This window comes from Hydra vulgaris, chromosome 01 (genome assembly GCF_038396675.1).
Source record: "Hydra vulgaris chromosome 01, alternate assembly HydraT2T_AEP".
Taxonomy (NCBI): domain Eukaryota; kingdom Metazoa; phylum Cnidaria; class Hydrozoa; order Anthoathecata; family Hydridae; genus Hydra; species Hydra vulgaris.
This window is the reverse complement of record NC_088920.1, coordinates 11751179-11767181: the sequence shown is the minus strand read 5'-3', so window position 1 is coordinate 11767181 and position 16003 is coordinate 11751179. Positions and strand designations below refer to the sequence as shown.

At 27.9% G+C, this 16003-nt stretch overlaps 2 protein-coding genes across 2 annotated transcripts in view; both read right to left on the bottom strand.

Moving 5' to 3' along the window:
• LOC101237216 (gamma-aminobutyric acid receptor subunit beta-3) overlaps positions 1-11463 on the bottom strand; it is a 38818-nt gene extending 27355 nt beyond the window's left edge. Inside the window, exons 1-2 of the mRNA XM_065787384.1 lie at positions 11338-11463; positions 8826-8891 (exon numbers count right to left, since the gene is read on the bottom strand). Coding sequence (XP_065643456.1) covers positions 8826-8891; positions 11338-11351 — 80 coding nt within the window. The 5' untranslated portion in view covers positions 11352-11463. The remainder of the gene's footprint in view (positions 1-8825; positions 8892-11337) is intronic.
• LOC136075109 (uncharacterized) lies at positions 610-6073 on the bottom strand. The gene is made up of 2 exons (XM_065787387.1): positions 3925-6073; positions 610-1162 (listed from the first exon to the last, which is right to left on the bottom strand). Exon 1 carries the CDS (start codon positions 5178-5180, stop codon positions 4509-4511), a length of 672 nt encoding a protein of 223 aa, XP_065643459.1. The 5' UTR covers positions 5181-6073; the 3' UTR covers positions 610-1162; positions 3925-4508.
• Positions 11464-16003: the final 4540 nt, after the last annotated feature.

Genomic DNA, 16003 nt, shown 5'->3' with positions numbered 1-16003 from the left:
CTATTATAGAAAAATAATTTGTTTTTCATTTAAGAATACGTGAAAAATCTCCGTGGGTCCTCTAAGCTCCGGGGCCCTCCCGCCTTGCGGGGTTGTGCTCCCTCTAGTTACGCCACTGCTGTATACATAATAATATATTAGGTTGAGTCGTATTTTATGTACGTTAACAAAAGCGAAGCGAAAACGTAACTAAGAATATTTAAAATTAAAAAACGACTTACAAAATATTATTGCATAATTGCGCAACATCATGTTAATCAAAAGGAAAATGTTTTGATATGTCTAATAATAAAAACCGTTTTTAAAGAATATTTTATCTTACCTTTTTAAAAATTTTAACCTGATAAGTTGATTTAAAAAGTTTAGCGAAATCATTAAAAGTTACAGTTTTGTTTATGACTAAATTTCTCCCACCAAACTCATGAAAATGTAGCTTTGTAGTGATTTTTCAACTTTTATAGTAACTCTTGTCTCAATAAAACGAAATGTTTGTGGTAATGGCATATTAATTAAAAAAGCGCAATAAAAATGAAGAGTAAAAGTATACTATTTTGACGAACTCTTAAATTTTTGGCTTTATTTTTTAAATTTAACGTTTTACAATGTTGATTTTTTTTTTTTTTCTTAACTTATGCAAACTTTTTTGTTCGAAAATACTTATAAAACAAAAAAACTTTTTATTTACTATATAATACGTTTTTTACTTAATTATTTTACATATATAAAATACGAGTCAACCATATATTATATTGTTCTGCAAATATATTTAAAAATATACAACAAAAAATTTACAATACTTATAATATATGTTGGTAATTTTTTATATATTATATATGATGTAAGAACTAAATCACAGAACAGATAGCAAAAATCACCAAATAGTTAGCAAAAAACATTTACCTAGATAAAAATAAATACTAAATACAAGATATAAACAATATTTCGTATATATAGCTATAAAAAAAAGAAAAAATTTTTACGCATTTTAAACATTAAGAAAAACACAAAACATGAAAATGTATATTAGCATCAAAAGGAATATTACAATATGTTACAATATTTGATGGAAATAATCTCTAGTTTCAACTTATTTTCGATTAAAACTATTTTTCGTTCGTAATTTTTTTAAATTTTTGAAGAAATATTTTTAAATTATTGTTTTCTTTTTAAGGTGGTAGACTGCTAAAAAAAAAATTTTAAAATCTGACATTATTCCAATTGATTTTCTCATTTTAAACACGATAAATAGGATTAAAAAAAAAAAAAATTTTTTTTCCTCTTTCTAATTTTTGGGCAAATTTAAGTGTTTTTAGGCCTAAAAAGTGCAAAGTTCTTGGAAAAGATATCTCAAAAAGTAAAATATATCAAGTCTCAAAATTTTACAGTTGTGTACCTTTTAAGTAGATAAATGTCCTGAGATAAACAAAAAATTTGAATCTTTTTCAATTTCGATGCACCATAAGCTTTTTCTATGCGTCTAAATTTAGGCCAAATTTCTGACCCCAAAACAGCCCAAAAAATTTAATTTTAATTTTTATCCAAAATTTCTTTATCTCAGGACATAAAGCTCATAAAAATGAACATCTGTACAAAATTTCAAATCAATTGGACAAATACAGCTCCCGCAATCTTATCCAGAATATGAAAAACTTTACAACAGAGAAAAATGCAAATAAAACTTTATATTTTGAAAATACAAATATATTAACACTTGAAAACAGGTTAAAACCCCACCTTTTCATATAATGTTCCTTCTTCATCATTGTGCTTATCATCAAACCCCTTCCTTGTTGCTCTAAGTTTTTTTCTTTGTTTTTTAAACTTTTCAGATGATTTTATGTCCATAAGCTTTTCACGTAGCACATCACTATTTTGAAAACCGTTTTTAGTAAAATGTCCTGGTAAAATTCCTAAACTGTGAAGAACATCTATCATACCAGTTTTACCATCATTAAACTGTATGACAGCAGATGCAACACTAATTTCAAGTGTTGACCTACCCACGTACACATTTTTTGGGCATTTTGTCTAAATTACATTAATGAGCGATTCATTTGCATTCTGTGTTTCTCCATCAAGACATCTTTTTAATAACTTGTTTGCACCAAGCTCTTTGTGTGAAAAAATAGGTTTTATAATTTCACAAACAGCTTCTGGAATGTTTATACTGTTTTTATAAGTCAAAGTTTGATTAATCTTGTCCCTTTGATATTTACACCACGAATCGCTAGTACGAGGACAATACTTATGGCGTTCTTCATCGCTGCTGCTTTCAGAACAGTGATGAATTAGTCCTGCTATGGATTTTTTCATGCCATACAAATTCCCTTTGTTTTGTCGTATACTCATTCCATAATAGTTTTGCAATGTATTAATGACTTTATCTGTCATCCTTCCTTTTCCAGTAAGTAAGTCTTTTACCATCTTTTAAAACTTTTCCCTTGTACAATACTTTAAGAGAGCGTAAACGAGACCCAACTCTTTTTTGAACATGACTGACACATTCACTTTTTTCAATTTTATACCCTGGGTAAACATTATTACTTTCTATATTTTGGTAAGACTTACTGTCACCATCACCACAGTATTTTGTATAACGCAGTTTGTTAAAAACAGTTGATCGTTTAAATATTTGCAATGCCCCAATAGCTTCCATTGCACCTGCACTACCTTTATGATTAATTGGGCAAATATGTGATTCTACCCAGTCATTGTATCCCGGTATATCTTTGTTTCTCTGCCAATATTGGCAACTTTTACAATCCTTTATGAGAGTTTGAGTGTCAACACACTTCCCATTACTAATAGCTGTAACAACACCGTTCAGCGAGGAAAAACCGCGTCGCTGCCACGTTCCATCAACACTTACAGTAACATTTTTTATATCAGGGTCACCAATAGTAGACTCACTTGTACGTTGTGCTTGTGCAGCTGCTCGCTTCATTGAATCTTGGGCAACTTTGATATAAGACGAATGCAATTTATAGACAATGTTATTGTATGTTTTTTTTTGCATTGGTGGTGGACTGTTTATTATGTTACAAAAACTTTCCATTGCAGCATAACCTTTTCCAATTTCTCTGAAAGCTACACACATTCTGATATTAATGTCAAACGATTTCATGCCTTGTGTTTCATTATCACTGTTTTTTCAATTTTTTTTGAGGTAAAAAACTCATTTTGCCATTGACATTTTTTTGCAGTGCAAGACAAAACAAGTTGATGTGAAAATCCTTTCTTTCTTGATAAATCATTATTCAATTTTGTTAAAGATTGGCATTTCGGACAAGAACCAACAAGATTTAAAATTGAACTCAAGACATCAGAATTAAATATAATGTAACATTCAGGATTACTATCTTGACTAATACTTGGAGTATCAGAAGTAGGTAAATTTAACTTTTCAGCAGATACTGATTTGCTTGAAGAAGTATTTGTTAGAGATGTATTATTTGATGTATTATTTGAACTTGAAGTAGTATATTCAGAAGTCAAGTGAATTTTATTCGCAAGTAATCTATAACATTTACGTTTTTTGCTTTTAGACTTATTTCTTCTTTCTGCAGAACCCATGTTGATAGTATGCACTTTTATCGAGTTAATATATAGTAATAAACCAATTCAACAACGTTGTTCTTTCACACCATGTCATTTAAACATAGAAAAACAAAAAACAAAGAAGTAGCTATTGGTTTGAGTGCTTAGATTTTGTAAAATTTAGTTAAAATTGCCTTATTTTGACGTTGCTATGAGCGTTGCTAGGGGAAGCAAAATCACCCTACTAAGTTTAAACTGTTTTTTTAGGCCTTTTTATGTTTTTTTGTAAAATAATATGTATGTTTTTAAAAACAGCAATAGTTAAAGTTTTTAACTAATCAACTTTTGAAAAACTACTTTTTTCAATGTTTTTTAGCAGTCTACCACCTTAAATTTAATTTTTTTTTTGTTTATGTTTTTAGAACAAGTTTCTGTTTAATTCAATGCACAGTGGGCCGAATCCCATTTTTTTGGGAAAAAGTCATAACTTTTTTTCCTTTCATCCATAGGCCTCAAAATTTGATATATAAAGTAATTGGATGATTGTAATATGAACGAGCATGATTTTTTTTGTGTGATTGCCATGGCAACCCTAGTTGCATAGCAACACATTTTTATGCTTAGTTCCATAGGGTTATTTTTAGCCACATGTTTCTAAACTTGGTATGCAAATTAATTTGATGGTTCTAATATGATTGAGCATAACTATTTGTTTTAATTTACAGTCACACTTTTATATAGGTACTTAGATTTCCAAAATTATAATGATACAAAAGACACATTTATAAACTAATATCATCTGTGGATGACCTCAATAAGCCAATACCTCCAGGTGGTAAGTTTTTCGTTTTGATGTGACTTTCTGATTTCTTTCTAAGAGATGCAATAAATGGATCAGATGTACACAGAAGTCGATTTAACAAATCTTGGTTAATTTTCACACGAGATGATTTTCTTGCAAAACGTTCGCATTAGTTTTGAAAGTCTTTATTGCGTGCTTCTTGAGCTTCTTCAGAATACATACCAATCGGTAATGTTAAAGTTTTAATAATTTCAAAACTATGGATTAAAATTTTGTGGAGATATTGTGGCATATAATACCAAGGATAATGATGAACATAAAGTCGAGCTGTTTTTAAGCAGAAAGCCTCAAATTTATCAGTGTCAATGTCTAAACCACATAAAATTGTTGCCAATATAATATGCAAATTTAGAATCAGTTCAACATCAATAATTAAAATTTCTACTAACTTTTCCGCATTATGAATTGCTCTTCGGGACGTATTTCCACCATTTGATGTTCCACTACCACCAGGTTTCGGAACATCAACTATAAAGCCTACTTCATGTTTAAATCTATTCTGAATTTGTTGTTTCAGAGCCTTCACTTTAGATTTATTTTCGACTGTTCTTACCTGCCACTTTTTCAAAGTCATTTTATATCCAATATGTAATAAACATTCAAAAAAACGTATCCAAGCATGTAAGGATGATAAACCAAAGAAAAAACTGCCTGTCATACCCTTTTTCAAAACAATTTTTTTAATACCATTCATTGCTTTGGGACTTGCCACACATATACTACAGCATTGACTAGAATTTGTAACATCTGAAAGAGCAGTGTGAACATTTCCATCAATCATATCTTTCCATCAATCATAATTTGTATTATACAATGTATTTTGATTTTTTTATTATTTATATCAACTTCAGTATCTTGCAAGATTGTAATCTCAAGCCTAATGAGATCCTCTTCTGATTTAATAACTGTTGCCGTTTCTAATTCAAATTTAAAACGTAGAGGTCTACAGTACATTGTTGATGGTCGTGGATTTCGCCAAGATGGGTACCGTTTTCCACTTGAAAAGCCACAGAAGTCCAATTGCACTAAGCAAGTAATAAAAAGTGCCTGCTCATTATTTAAATTTTTATTTCTTGCGATATTTGTTTATATATGGACTGTCTTGTGGCACCATCAAAGCCTACTTTGTATCTCAGAGAAAGTCTATTTGGAGTGCCTTTAGTGCTAAGGACATTATACTGTGCCTTGCATATTCTATTTGCTGTATGATCAACTAAAGCTTGCAGTTTTATTTCAGCTGAAAAATCTGAGACATGTATATCTGAAGGCATAACAGCTTTGCATCCCGAACATCATTGTATGGAGGATATATATATCAACTCCTTTTCAACTGCTTGATTTCGAATAACTTGGTAGGAAGCTTTTGTCAATCTAGCATCTAAAAGAAGACAAAGAGCTTCATTTTTAGACATTCTACAATCATTTTTTGAGGATTTTTTATTTTGATTTTCTTTTCTCCGTTTAATTTCTGAAGCAAATTGTAACGCAGAAGCAGAATACATTTCAGTTAAGTGACTAACTTTATGTTTTTAGGCTTTAGTAGAGCAGTCATTAAAGTTTGCCTTAATTGGTTTTCCAATAGCTCCAAATATTTATATGTTCATTTAAATGTGATAAAAAAGATGTTTTTCTATAAAATTGCAATGATTGGAGCCTGGGAACACAAAAAAAAGCCACAGTGTTGGCCCCCCTGCCCCAAAGATGAAACGTGAAAATCATGTATAGGGACGCAGCTTACATCCGCCGACAATAGGTAAAATATATATCACTAATGTATATATTGGGCAAGATATTTTAAGTCTCAAATTTCTGGAGCACCCTAGACCGCACAAGTATTTCATTATTTAAGTGAAATTTTTACTAAAAAAGTACTTTAAATACGCCATCGTTAGAAATCAATTTATTTGATATAGCTTACGTGCAAAATAATCTTGCAATAGCTCACTTGATAGATAATACTTAGTTTTGTTTAACAATGCAATAAAAAAATGAAGTTTTAAAAAATTTTAACAATTTTATGCTTATTAGTAACACGAAAAATATTATTAATTTAAAAAAAAAAAATTTGAAAAAAAACCACCTTTTTTATTAATAGCTTAAAATGCAAACGGCAAACATATATATTTTATAAAAACCGGATGTTTAAACTATAAAATGGTATATAACAATGTCATTTTTGAGAATATTTTTTTTATACTTTTTTCCACCACCTGGCCCACTGTGCAGTAGTAGGATTCAGCCGTTTCGCAATGCTTCGGTAGAGCCGCTTCCCAAAATATTTTTAGTTCACTAAACCGGTTGTTAAATGATATTTGTAGTCATATTTATTTTATTATTTCATAAAAGTAGCATAATATTCTTTATGTAACTCTTGATTTTATCCATGTATGAACTAGTTTTTATATTTAAAAAAGTTTACTACTTTTTTTGGCAGGGGCACACAGAACCGGTTGTTACATTATTTGAATTCTACCACTGATTTAATGATATTTCAATTAGAAAAGTTATTTCTTTTTCCGAATGCAATCTTAATTCATCGGTTTAAAAAATTACATAGTTTTTAAAGTCAACTCAGCTGGGGTTGCCCCAGGACCAAAAAAATATTTTTAGAATGGGTCTTTTTTTTTTTGTTGAGTTCTTTTAGTTTATAGATAACTTACTGAAACTTTCAAGCTGGTATCATAATTTGAACTATTTTACTGAATTTATACTCTTATTCTCCTCACTAAAAATCACATCCTCTTTTAAAAAGCGATTGTGATTTATTTTTACTGATTTAAATAAATAAAAAAGTTAAATAAACTTTTCGTTATTAAATAATAACTGATATATTAAATCATAACTGAAATTTTTTATTTATCACAATCAATTAAAAAATTTACTGAAAATCAAGTAAGTGAAGTATGACATTTTTACTCCCGCGTTTTTTACTCCTCAGTAAAAACATTATGTAACTTTTACTCACCAATAAAAACCTCAATTTAAATCTTTACTCCCTTAAAAAAAACTCATACTAAACTTTTACTCCCTTAAATCTCATATTTAATTATTTATCCCCAGTAAAAATCTTATATTTATTATTTTTATGTCATTTTGATAAATTTTCATATACTGTATAACTTCAACAAAGAGGTTAAAAAAAAAACAGTTCCTGATTTTGAATCAACATTTGTTTAATCCTCAAAGCATAATCTAAAATTGATTCACGCCTACATAAATCAAATCCCGAATGTCAAAGATCGAATACGAGTTTTAGAGGACGGAGAAGGGTAAAGCACAGCCGAATTAATTCAGTCGCAAGGTCCAATACCAGTTTTTGAATCATGCACAGAAGTGACATGTACAAAAAAGATATAGTTTATAACACGAAATGAAATACAAAAGAGGCTTGAAACTATGGATAAGAACAAGTCAATGGGTACCAACGGTGTTCATCCATGGCTACTTTAAAGGTGTGCAGCAGCGTTTTCTACTCCACTTACACTTATTTATCAGACTTCTTTTACAAAAGGTGAAGTGCCAGACAAATGGGAGCACTAAAATATAACACCAATATTCAAGAAGAATCCAAATTAATGTATCAAATGTATCAAAGCATGGCTCTTAGGAAGGCGGAAGAAAGTTGTATTAGGAGAAGACCTCAAAGCGATATTGAAAATCATTAGCGATGGCTAATGATTTTCAATATCGAGAAGTCTAAAGTGACACATATGTACCGAGGAAAAAAAAGTATCAACTCGAGAATATTTTATGCCAGGAGAAGAAGACCTGCCACTTGCTCTTAAAGTTACTCATTTAGAAATAGATCTTGGAGTTTTAATTTCGGAAGACCCTAAACTCAAAACTCAATTTACGGCCTTTAGGGACGCTAAAAATTTTCGTAGTCATAGTTTACCACTGTGAAAAGAGTTTATAATTTGTTAGCACCAAAAAATTTTGTTATTTTTTGAAGCTCAAAGTTGAGTCTTTCAAAAAAGGTCATTGATAGAGGTTAATGAATAAAACAAATTTATATCCTTTGCAAACATTAACATTATTTTCCCAGGGGTCTATTCTTACTAAATTTTGATTACTTAATGTTTGCAGCTGATAAAAATCTATTTTCACTCATCGACCTTTATTGATCACTTTTTTGAGTAAGAGTAAATAATATTTAAAGATCAGTATGAATGCTGAATTAATAACAAAAGATCAGCCGGATTTAATAAAACAAAAAGTAATATTTTTTAGCCTTTTAATCAAGCAAAAACGCCCCTCTCGCTTTCACTCTCTTGATTACTGTTAAAATAAACGATTAATTTAATGGAAAAAAAAAAAAAAATTTTAATTTTCGCGGCCCTTATTTTTATTTATTTATTATTTGTATAAAAAATCATTTTGACAAAATATTTTCTGTTTAAATTAAATTAGATTAATGTAAAATTACCTCTCTTTTTCGGATGACAAAACACATTTTATCCAAGAATGCAAGAAACATAAAACAACAAGTTTTCTAAAAACAACAAGTATTCTCATACATACACATATATACATTTATGTATTTACTAATTTTGAAACTTTATGTGTTTCTTTGCAATTAGCTGGAGGAGAATAAACCACATCAACTTATACATACATACATGAAACTTGGTTTGAAAGTAACCAAAAAGTCATTAGCTTTAAATAAAAAAGTTTAATGAAAAAGGTCACCCTCAATGATTCTTGACTACTTACTGCGTCCCATATATCGCTGAAATTTTTATTTTCTGAAAGTGGATATCAAAAGAAATATTTTTACAGAGATTTCAGAAATAATAACGGTTTTACATGAAAATTTCAAATTTCAACTTTATATATAAAAAAGAATATATAAATCAGGGTTTTTTACAAAAAAGTTTTTAAAACAAAAACCTTTGGTTTTTATTTAAAGAGCGGACTTGACTTTTTTTTAAAAAGAATTATTCTCTTCCGTGGCTTAATTAATCAACTATTTGCCACAGATGTTGCAGTCAGGCTTTAAATTGTTTTTTTTTTAAAGTATAATAAATAGGTTTGCAATGTAAGATCATGATATACCCAGTCCTAGAAAAAAAGAGAGAAAGTAAACCCTTTGAGTATAGACATGATAAGAATGAACAAGCTTGTTTAATGGGACGATCATACATCAATCACTGGAGAAATGAAATTCCACCAGTTCCTGAGTTTACTTGCAGGTAAAGTTCAACTGCAGATATGATAATTGAAATGACTCTAAAGTAAACAGTTTAAAGTTATTGTTTATATACCCCTTAGTGCATAGTAGTTTCATTTGCTATTGTCTATGTTTTGCTATGATATTTTTCTCCTATAGTAAGTATACTATGAACAGTTAAATCTTGTCATATCAGGCCTAGACCTATATAAGTTTTGAGAGTACAAGATAGGTGACAAACTAACAAGTCAAAAAACTCTGAAACAAAATGGTCTATTTACCTTTTGATTTTTGACCCAAGTCACTATTGTCCTGTATGTAAGTATATGTGATTTTGAATGTTTACATGTTGTAGTTTCTAATAAAAACTCTACTTTTCAGCTTTTAGGCTAACATTAAATTTTGGAATTATTTTTTAAACGCAGAAAAAATAATGTTTAGGAAGCTTTGAAGAAGCCTACTATGTGAAAATTTTTGAAACCTTTGTGATTTAACAAGCGATGTGGAGGAAGATCTGTATAAACAAAAATCGATAGATGTCAATAAAGTTTAAAATTGCCTCACAAAAAGAATGTTGAAAAACCAAGAATATTTTCTTTTTTAAAAATTTTAAAGCATTTTTAGTTATTCTTTTTATTTTATAATTTTTTTTTGTATTTTTGTCAAACTTTATATAAATTTTTTTACATCTTTTGTCTTTAAAAAGAAAAAGTTTTTACATGTTTTAACTAATAATTTTCATTGATCTATTAACTAGCTAAATTTATTATTAAAGTTCATATAAAGAATGTTAGTTTTTTCATCTGATGGTTTTGAGTGGTATTTAAAATACCACTCAGACATGCGAACAAGTAAAATGGTAGTCATCATTTAACTGTAACAATAAAACAAACATAAGATTAAATAAACAAACCATTGAACAAATATTTAGACACGAAAAAAAAAATCCTTCTTTACTCTATAAACTTATAGAAGGTATTAAATTTTCTTTTATTTTTTATTCTTCCAAGTATTTAAATGCCTTTTTAAAACTTAACGTTTTATATGTTAAAAAGGGCATTTTTTTTCTTATATCACAATCATAGTGAAAGCTAAATAACGGTTTCTCCACTACTTTTCTCAACACAAATAAATGGTATTGTAATACAACGTAATTGTATAAAAAAACAGAAACAGAAAAATCATACAATTTTACTATAAACCAACATTCATATTAAGCATTATCATAATTAAATTTTATTTAAAATATTTTCATACATTATCATAATTACATGTACACAAAGAAATGTAATACATCTTTAATACAGTGGAAAAATATAAAAAAAGTGGTGAAATTGAATAATACCTTAGCACATGGAAGTTTATAAAATCTATGAAAATATTTATAAACGTGTTAAATATACTTCTTAAACTTAAGATTTTTAAAATCGTTACGAGAATATATGAATTTAAGAACTCGCGAGGTTAGAATTATTTTATTCTACCTCCATTTTTTGAAAATTTGTTTTATTGATTGTGTTATGTACCTCAAAATAATGTTTTTCTATTATAGTGAAACCTAGCTTATAATCAAAAATGTTGCGAATAAAAAATGTTGTAAAATCTTTTTATATGCCGTCTCCTAAAGTTTTTATTTTTTAAAATCGTTTCATTTCAAAACTATAAATGTGGAGATAAAAGAAAATAGTTTTAACTTCGCGAATTGTTTTATAATATATTGGTTTCTAAATAACACTTTAAAAATACAAACAGTTATATCAAAAATTACCTTTTACAAAGCATTTGTAATAAAATGTAGTTGTCAGATTTTTAAGTGATTCTTCAAACTGTATTCTTTATTTCAGACATTCAAGTTAATTTTGTATGTTAGAGTACATAAGTAATACAAGTTACTCTGCATTAATAGTAGGAAAAACTTAAATTTTTAAAAATTGAATTAATATATTTATTGGACTCATTCATGGTAAAAAGTTGTTTCAGGTTAAAGATATACCTGAAATAAAATATTGATAAACTTACATGAAGTCGTTTCTCGAACCAATAAAATTTTACTAAAGTCGAGAAATGAATCATTTTATTCAATTAGGGTTTTCAAACGGGATCCCGGGATCCCGTTTTCCCGAGATCCAGGAGGTAAAAAACCATTCCGTTATCTCGGGATTTCAATGAAATTTCCAGGAAATCCCGGTAATTTTTTCAAGCATATTTTAAACATTTGTAAAGATATTAAAAATATTATTACTCAAAATTTGAATACTTCTTTTTCCCTTTTTAATGAGTTTATATAAAAAATAGGAAGATATATTATAGAGGGCAATTAAATCACCAATTTTTTGCAGTTTTGGTTTGTATCTAAGATAGATAAAATATTATTAATGAATTTGATTTATAAATAGATTTGATTTACTTATTTAAATTTTATATGTTGTAACTTACAGTATATAAAGCTTAAATAAACAAATCAAATCAATTTATAAATTAAATTCAATAATAATATTTTATCTATCTTAGACACAAACCAAAACTGCAAAAAATTGATGACTAATCTAATAAATAATCACTATAGCAAGAAATTACAATAAATAAAGGGGAGCTCTTGATATGTTAAATATAAAATAACCACGGATAAGTTACAAGTACTTGTGCGCGCAAAAAAAGTAATGAGTTACGCATAAAAGTTGGTAGTTAGTAAGTAAAGTAATCAGTTACGTTAAGAAAGTAGTTAGGATGCAAAAAGTGAAATAAGTGAAAAACCAAATAAGTGAAGTTTAAATTTAAAATAATTTATCTAAATCTACTATCAGCACACTATTTCGGGATTTAATTGTAGATAATATTTTTTTAAATTTATATTTTCACAAGGAAGTCGAAATTTAAGTGACGAAAAAAAAGCCAAGCGTAGTCACATATTTTGAAGTTGGAAATGCTACTAAACCTAAAATTACGTCATTTATAAAAAAAGAATCTATAGAAAAAATTGTTTCAAAATTGGCGGCTGTTGATGGCTTTCCTATTAATGCTATTGCAAAATTTGAATTTATAAGAAAATCTTTATCTGATAAAGGAATGATATTGCCAAAAAACCCTTCATACGCAATAAATTCGGTAAAAAGTCAATACCATCTAGCAAAAGTGGAGTGGTTTAGGAAATAACTATGCAAAGTCAAGGTGGCTCAGAATTCTCTATTTCGATTGACGAATACACATCTTTAAAAAAATCTTCGCTATTTAAATTTAAATGTGCATTCATTAACTAGGCTTTGGAACTTGGGCATGATTCGAATAGTTCGGTCGCTTCCAGCTGAAAAAATTATTGATATGGTTGAAAATGAATTATCCGAATTTAATTTATCTACAAAGAAGCATATAATTTCTAGTGTAACTAACGGTGCATCAGTTATGAAAAATGTGGAAGATTAAGCGGGATGGAACATCAACTTTATTATGCACATCGGCTACATTTAGCAGTTTGTGATGTTCTCTATAAAAAATCAGCAATTTCAAATTCATCGGGCAGTGAGTGTAATGCATCAGACAGTCAGAATTCTGAAGAAAATAATAGTGAAGATGACGAGTCTGAAGAAATCGATTTTACAACTTCAGTGAATTTACAGTCAAGCCAAAACAAAGATTTATTAAATTTACGAGACGTTGAAATCACTGATAAATTATTAGGCCACATAAGTATTGCACAAAATATTCAAAAGTTCCGGAGAATTGTACAAATGTTTCGTAAATCACCACTCAAAAATGAAACTTTACAAAAATAAGTAAAAATTACATACAATAAAAAAATCAAATTAATACTGGATGTAAAGACAAGGTGGAATAATCTTCTTGCAATGTTGGAGCAATTTATTGCATTAAAAACATGTATATTAAAAGCATTGATAGATTTTAAACAATCTTAACAACATTTTGGAGGATGAATATTTAGTGGTACAGACAGTAGTAACTGCGTTACAACCAATTAAATTGGGAATTTAATTGGTTAGAGAATTGTTGAAAGAGAGAATTGTTGAAAGACGGAACAAAAATTTAGTTGGCTTTGATTTAAATAATCTATCAAAACATAAACACGAATCAGACATAGATTCTGTATTATTATTACCTACCAAATCCTTCAAGCTACGGCTAAAAAAATATTTTCTAAGCTATTTGCTGAGGATATTGATGGTGGTGGAAATTCCGCTGAAATTGAAGAATTAGAATGCAGTAATGATGGGACTAAAACGTCGTTTATGGCTATACCAAATTTAAAGACAATACCTGAATTAACACTTTATCAAAAATTGGATGCTGCCATTACGAACGTTAGTCGTATTGAGAGTCCAGAAGATGTATTATATGACGTTAAAAATATTACAAAAGAAATGGATATTTTTGATGAAACGAAAATGCATACAAATAATTTAGAAAAATTATATAATGCCTTATTAAATATCCCACCGACACCAATCGATTCAGAGAGAGCTTTTTCGGCGGCAGGTTTTTTTATTACGAAAATTCGGTCATCGTTAAGTGATAGCGCTATTAACAATTTATGTTTCTTAAAAATTATTTTAAAAATTAATATATATAAAATATATTATTGAAATTTATATTTGTTTTTAGAGTCTTAGTTTCTAAGAATTATTTTGTATTTATTTTCTTGTTAAAAGTAACAGTATTAAAAATATATTTTTATCCCGGAATCCCAGGAATAAGATTTTTACCGGAAATGAGAAGCCCTAGAAATGACAATATTTCCGTGAAAAAAGTAAAAATTACTCAATAGTTAAATTGCAGTGGTTAGTGCGATGATACTTTTACATATCTAAACGCTGGAGTTCATATCTTGTCCTATTCGAGACGCAGCAGCACTTAAGCTTTTTTCAATAAAAAACGTGAATGTCAAGCGTAGTATAAAATACAAATCATGGTACTAAAAGAAGTTATGATGATTTTATTATGTAGCACCACAAAAAAGCATTTAAAGAAAAAAATTCCGCTACCTTTCTCGCTGATGTCAATTTAATGGTTTTAATACTTTGTAGCTGTTATCAACAAAAATACAGCTTGTCACTTCTGCTTTTGTTAGCATATTATATGCTCCATTAATTTTTACATCTTATACTTTTTTTAAAATGAAATATTAGAACGCAAAAATAATACTTTTGATAAGAAAATATATTTAAAATGATATAAAATTCCGTTAAATGAAATAAGCTATTTTAAGGAGAACTTTTTAAATATGTGTGCTTACAGCGGAAAGTCTAAATATCATAATATGAGGAAGTGTGAAATCAAACGATAAGCTGTATGTTTTGATATTGCTTGTGATTCTATTTCTAATTATTTTTAGCGAAATTACAATTTAAGAATTAGCTAGCGTTAAGGTTATTATTTTCCCACCTTTGTAAAAGATGGTTTATCTGTAATAATAGATATTTCCTTAATAGACTACAACTTATGAATACATTTAAAGTTTCATAAATTTATAATTTAATAATAAAAATTGTTTTTAAAAACAATCGTTCGGCGTTTAAAAGTTATTCACATGTTTAAAAACGAAACGAGGGGGATGTGAACTTTACCCGGGTAATAATATATAATTTTAAATAGCTAATATAATTTTAAACAAATAATAAAACTTTAAATAATTAATATTATTTCTAAACATAGTAATACTTTAAATAAATAAAAAAATAAATCCTTTAAAATTTATGAAATAGAAGAAAACACAGAGTAACTTGGCTAGAAGTTAATAAACTCAGTTATCAAAAGTTCCTTACCCGACCCTGAATATAGATATTGTAGATAATATGTAAAAATCTATGTATAACTGTTTTCGCACACGATGCTAACGCTTTGTATCTGATAGTTGGAAAAATATTTATTTGTTAAAAAACATTAAAAATAAAACCTTATGTTTAAAAATTTTTCGTCAAATTATAAATATATATATATATATATATATATATATATATATATATATATATATATATATATATATATATATATATATATATATATATATATATACATATATATATATATATATATAAATATATATATATATATATTTCGGTGAGCTTAGCTCACCAAAAAAAAGTTAGAAAATTGGAAAGAAGGAGGAGAATTTCGAAAATAAAACTTATTACGATCACATAATAACTCCATAATTTTTTAAAGTTATTTTGTAATGTAAATATACTTCAAAACATTTTATTAAAAAAAAAAAAAAGCAACACCATAGAAATATTTTTCAATATTTTTGATTATCAGATTTTCTAACATTTTCCACTGTCAGCTTTCTGTAATATTTCATTTATGAATGATCTTCCGATAAAATTGAAATCAAGATGTAAAGTGAATTCTGATGTGACTAAAATATTTAGCCCTACTTTAATCTGGACAAAATACAAGGAAAAAGGCTAACTATATTGTAGAAT

Bases quoted from the DNA above. Each gene is read 5' to 3' on its own strand.
- LOC136075109 (XM_065787387.1), bottom strand. From the start codon at position 5,180: ATGATTGATGGAAATGTTCACACTGCTCTTTCAGATGTTACAAATTCT.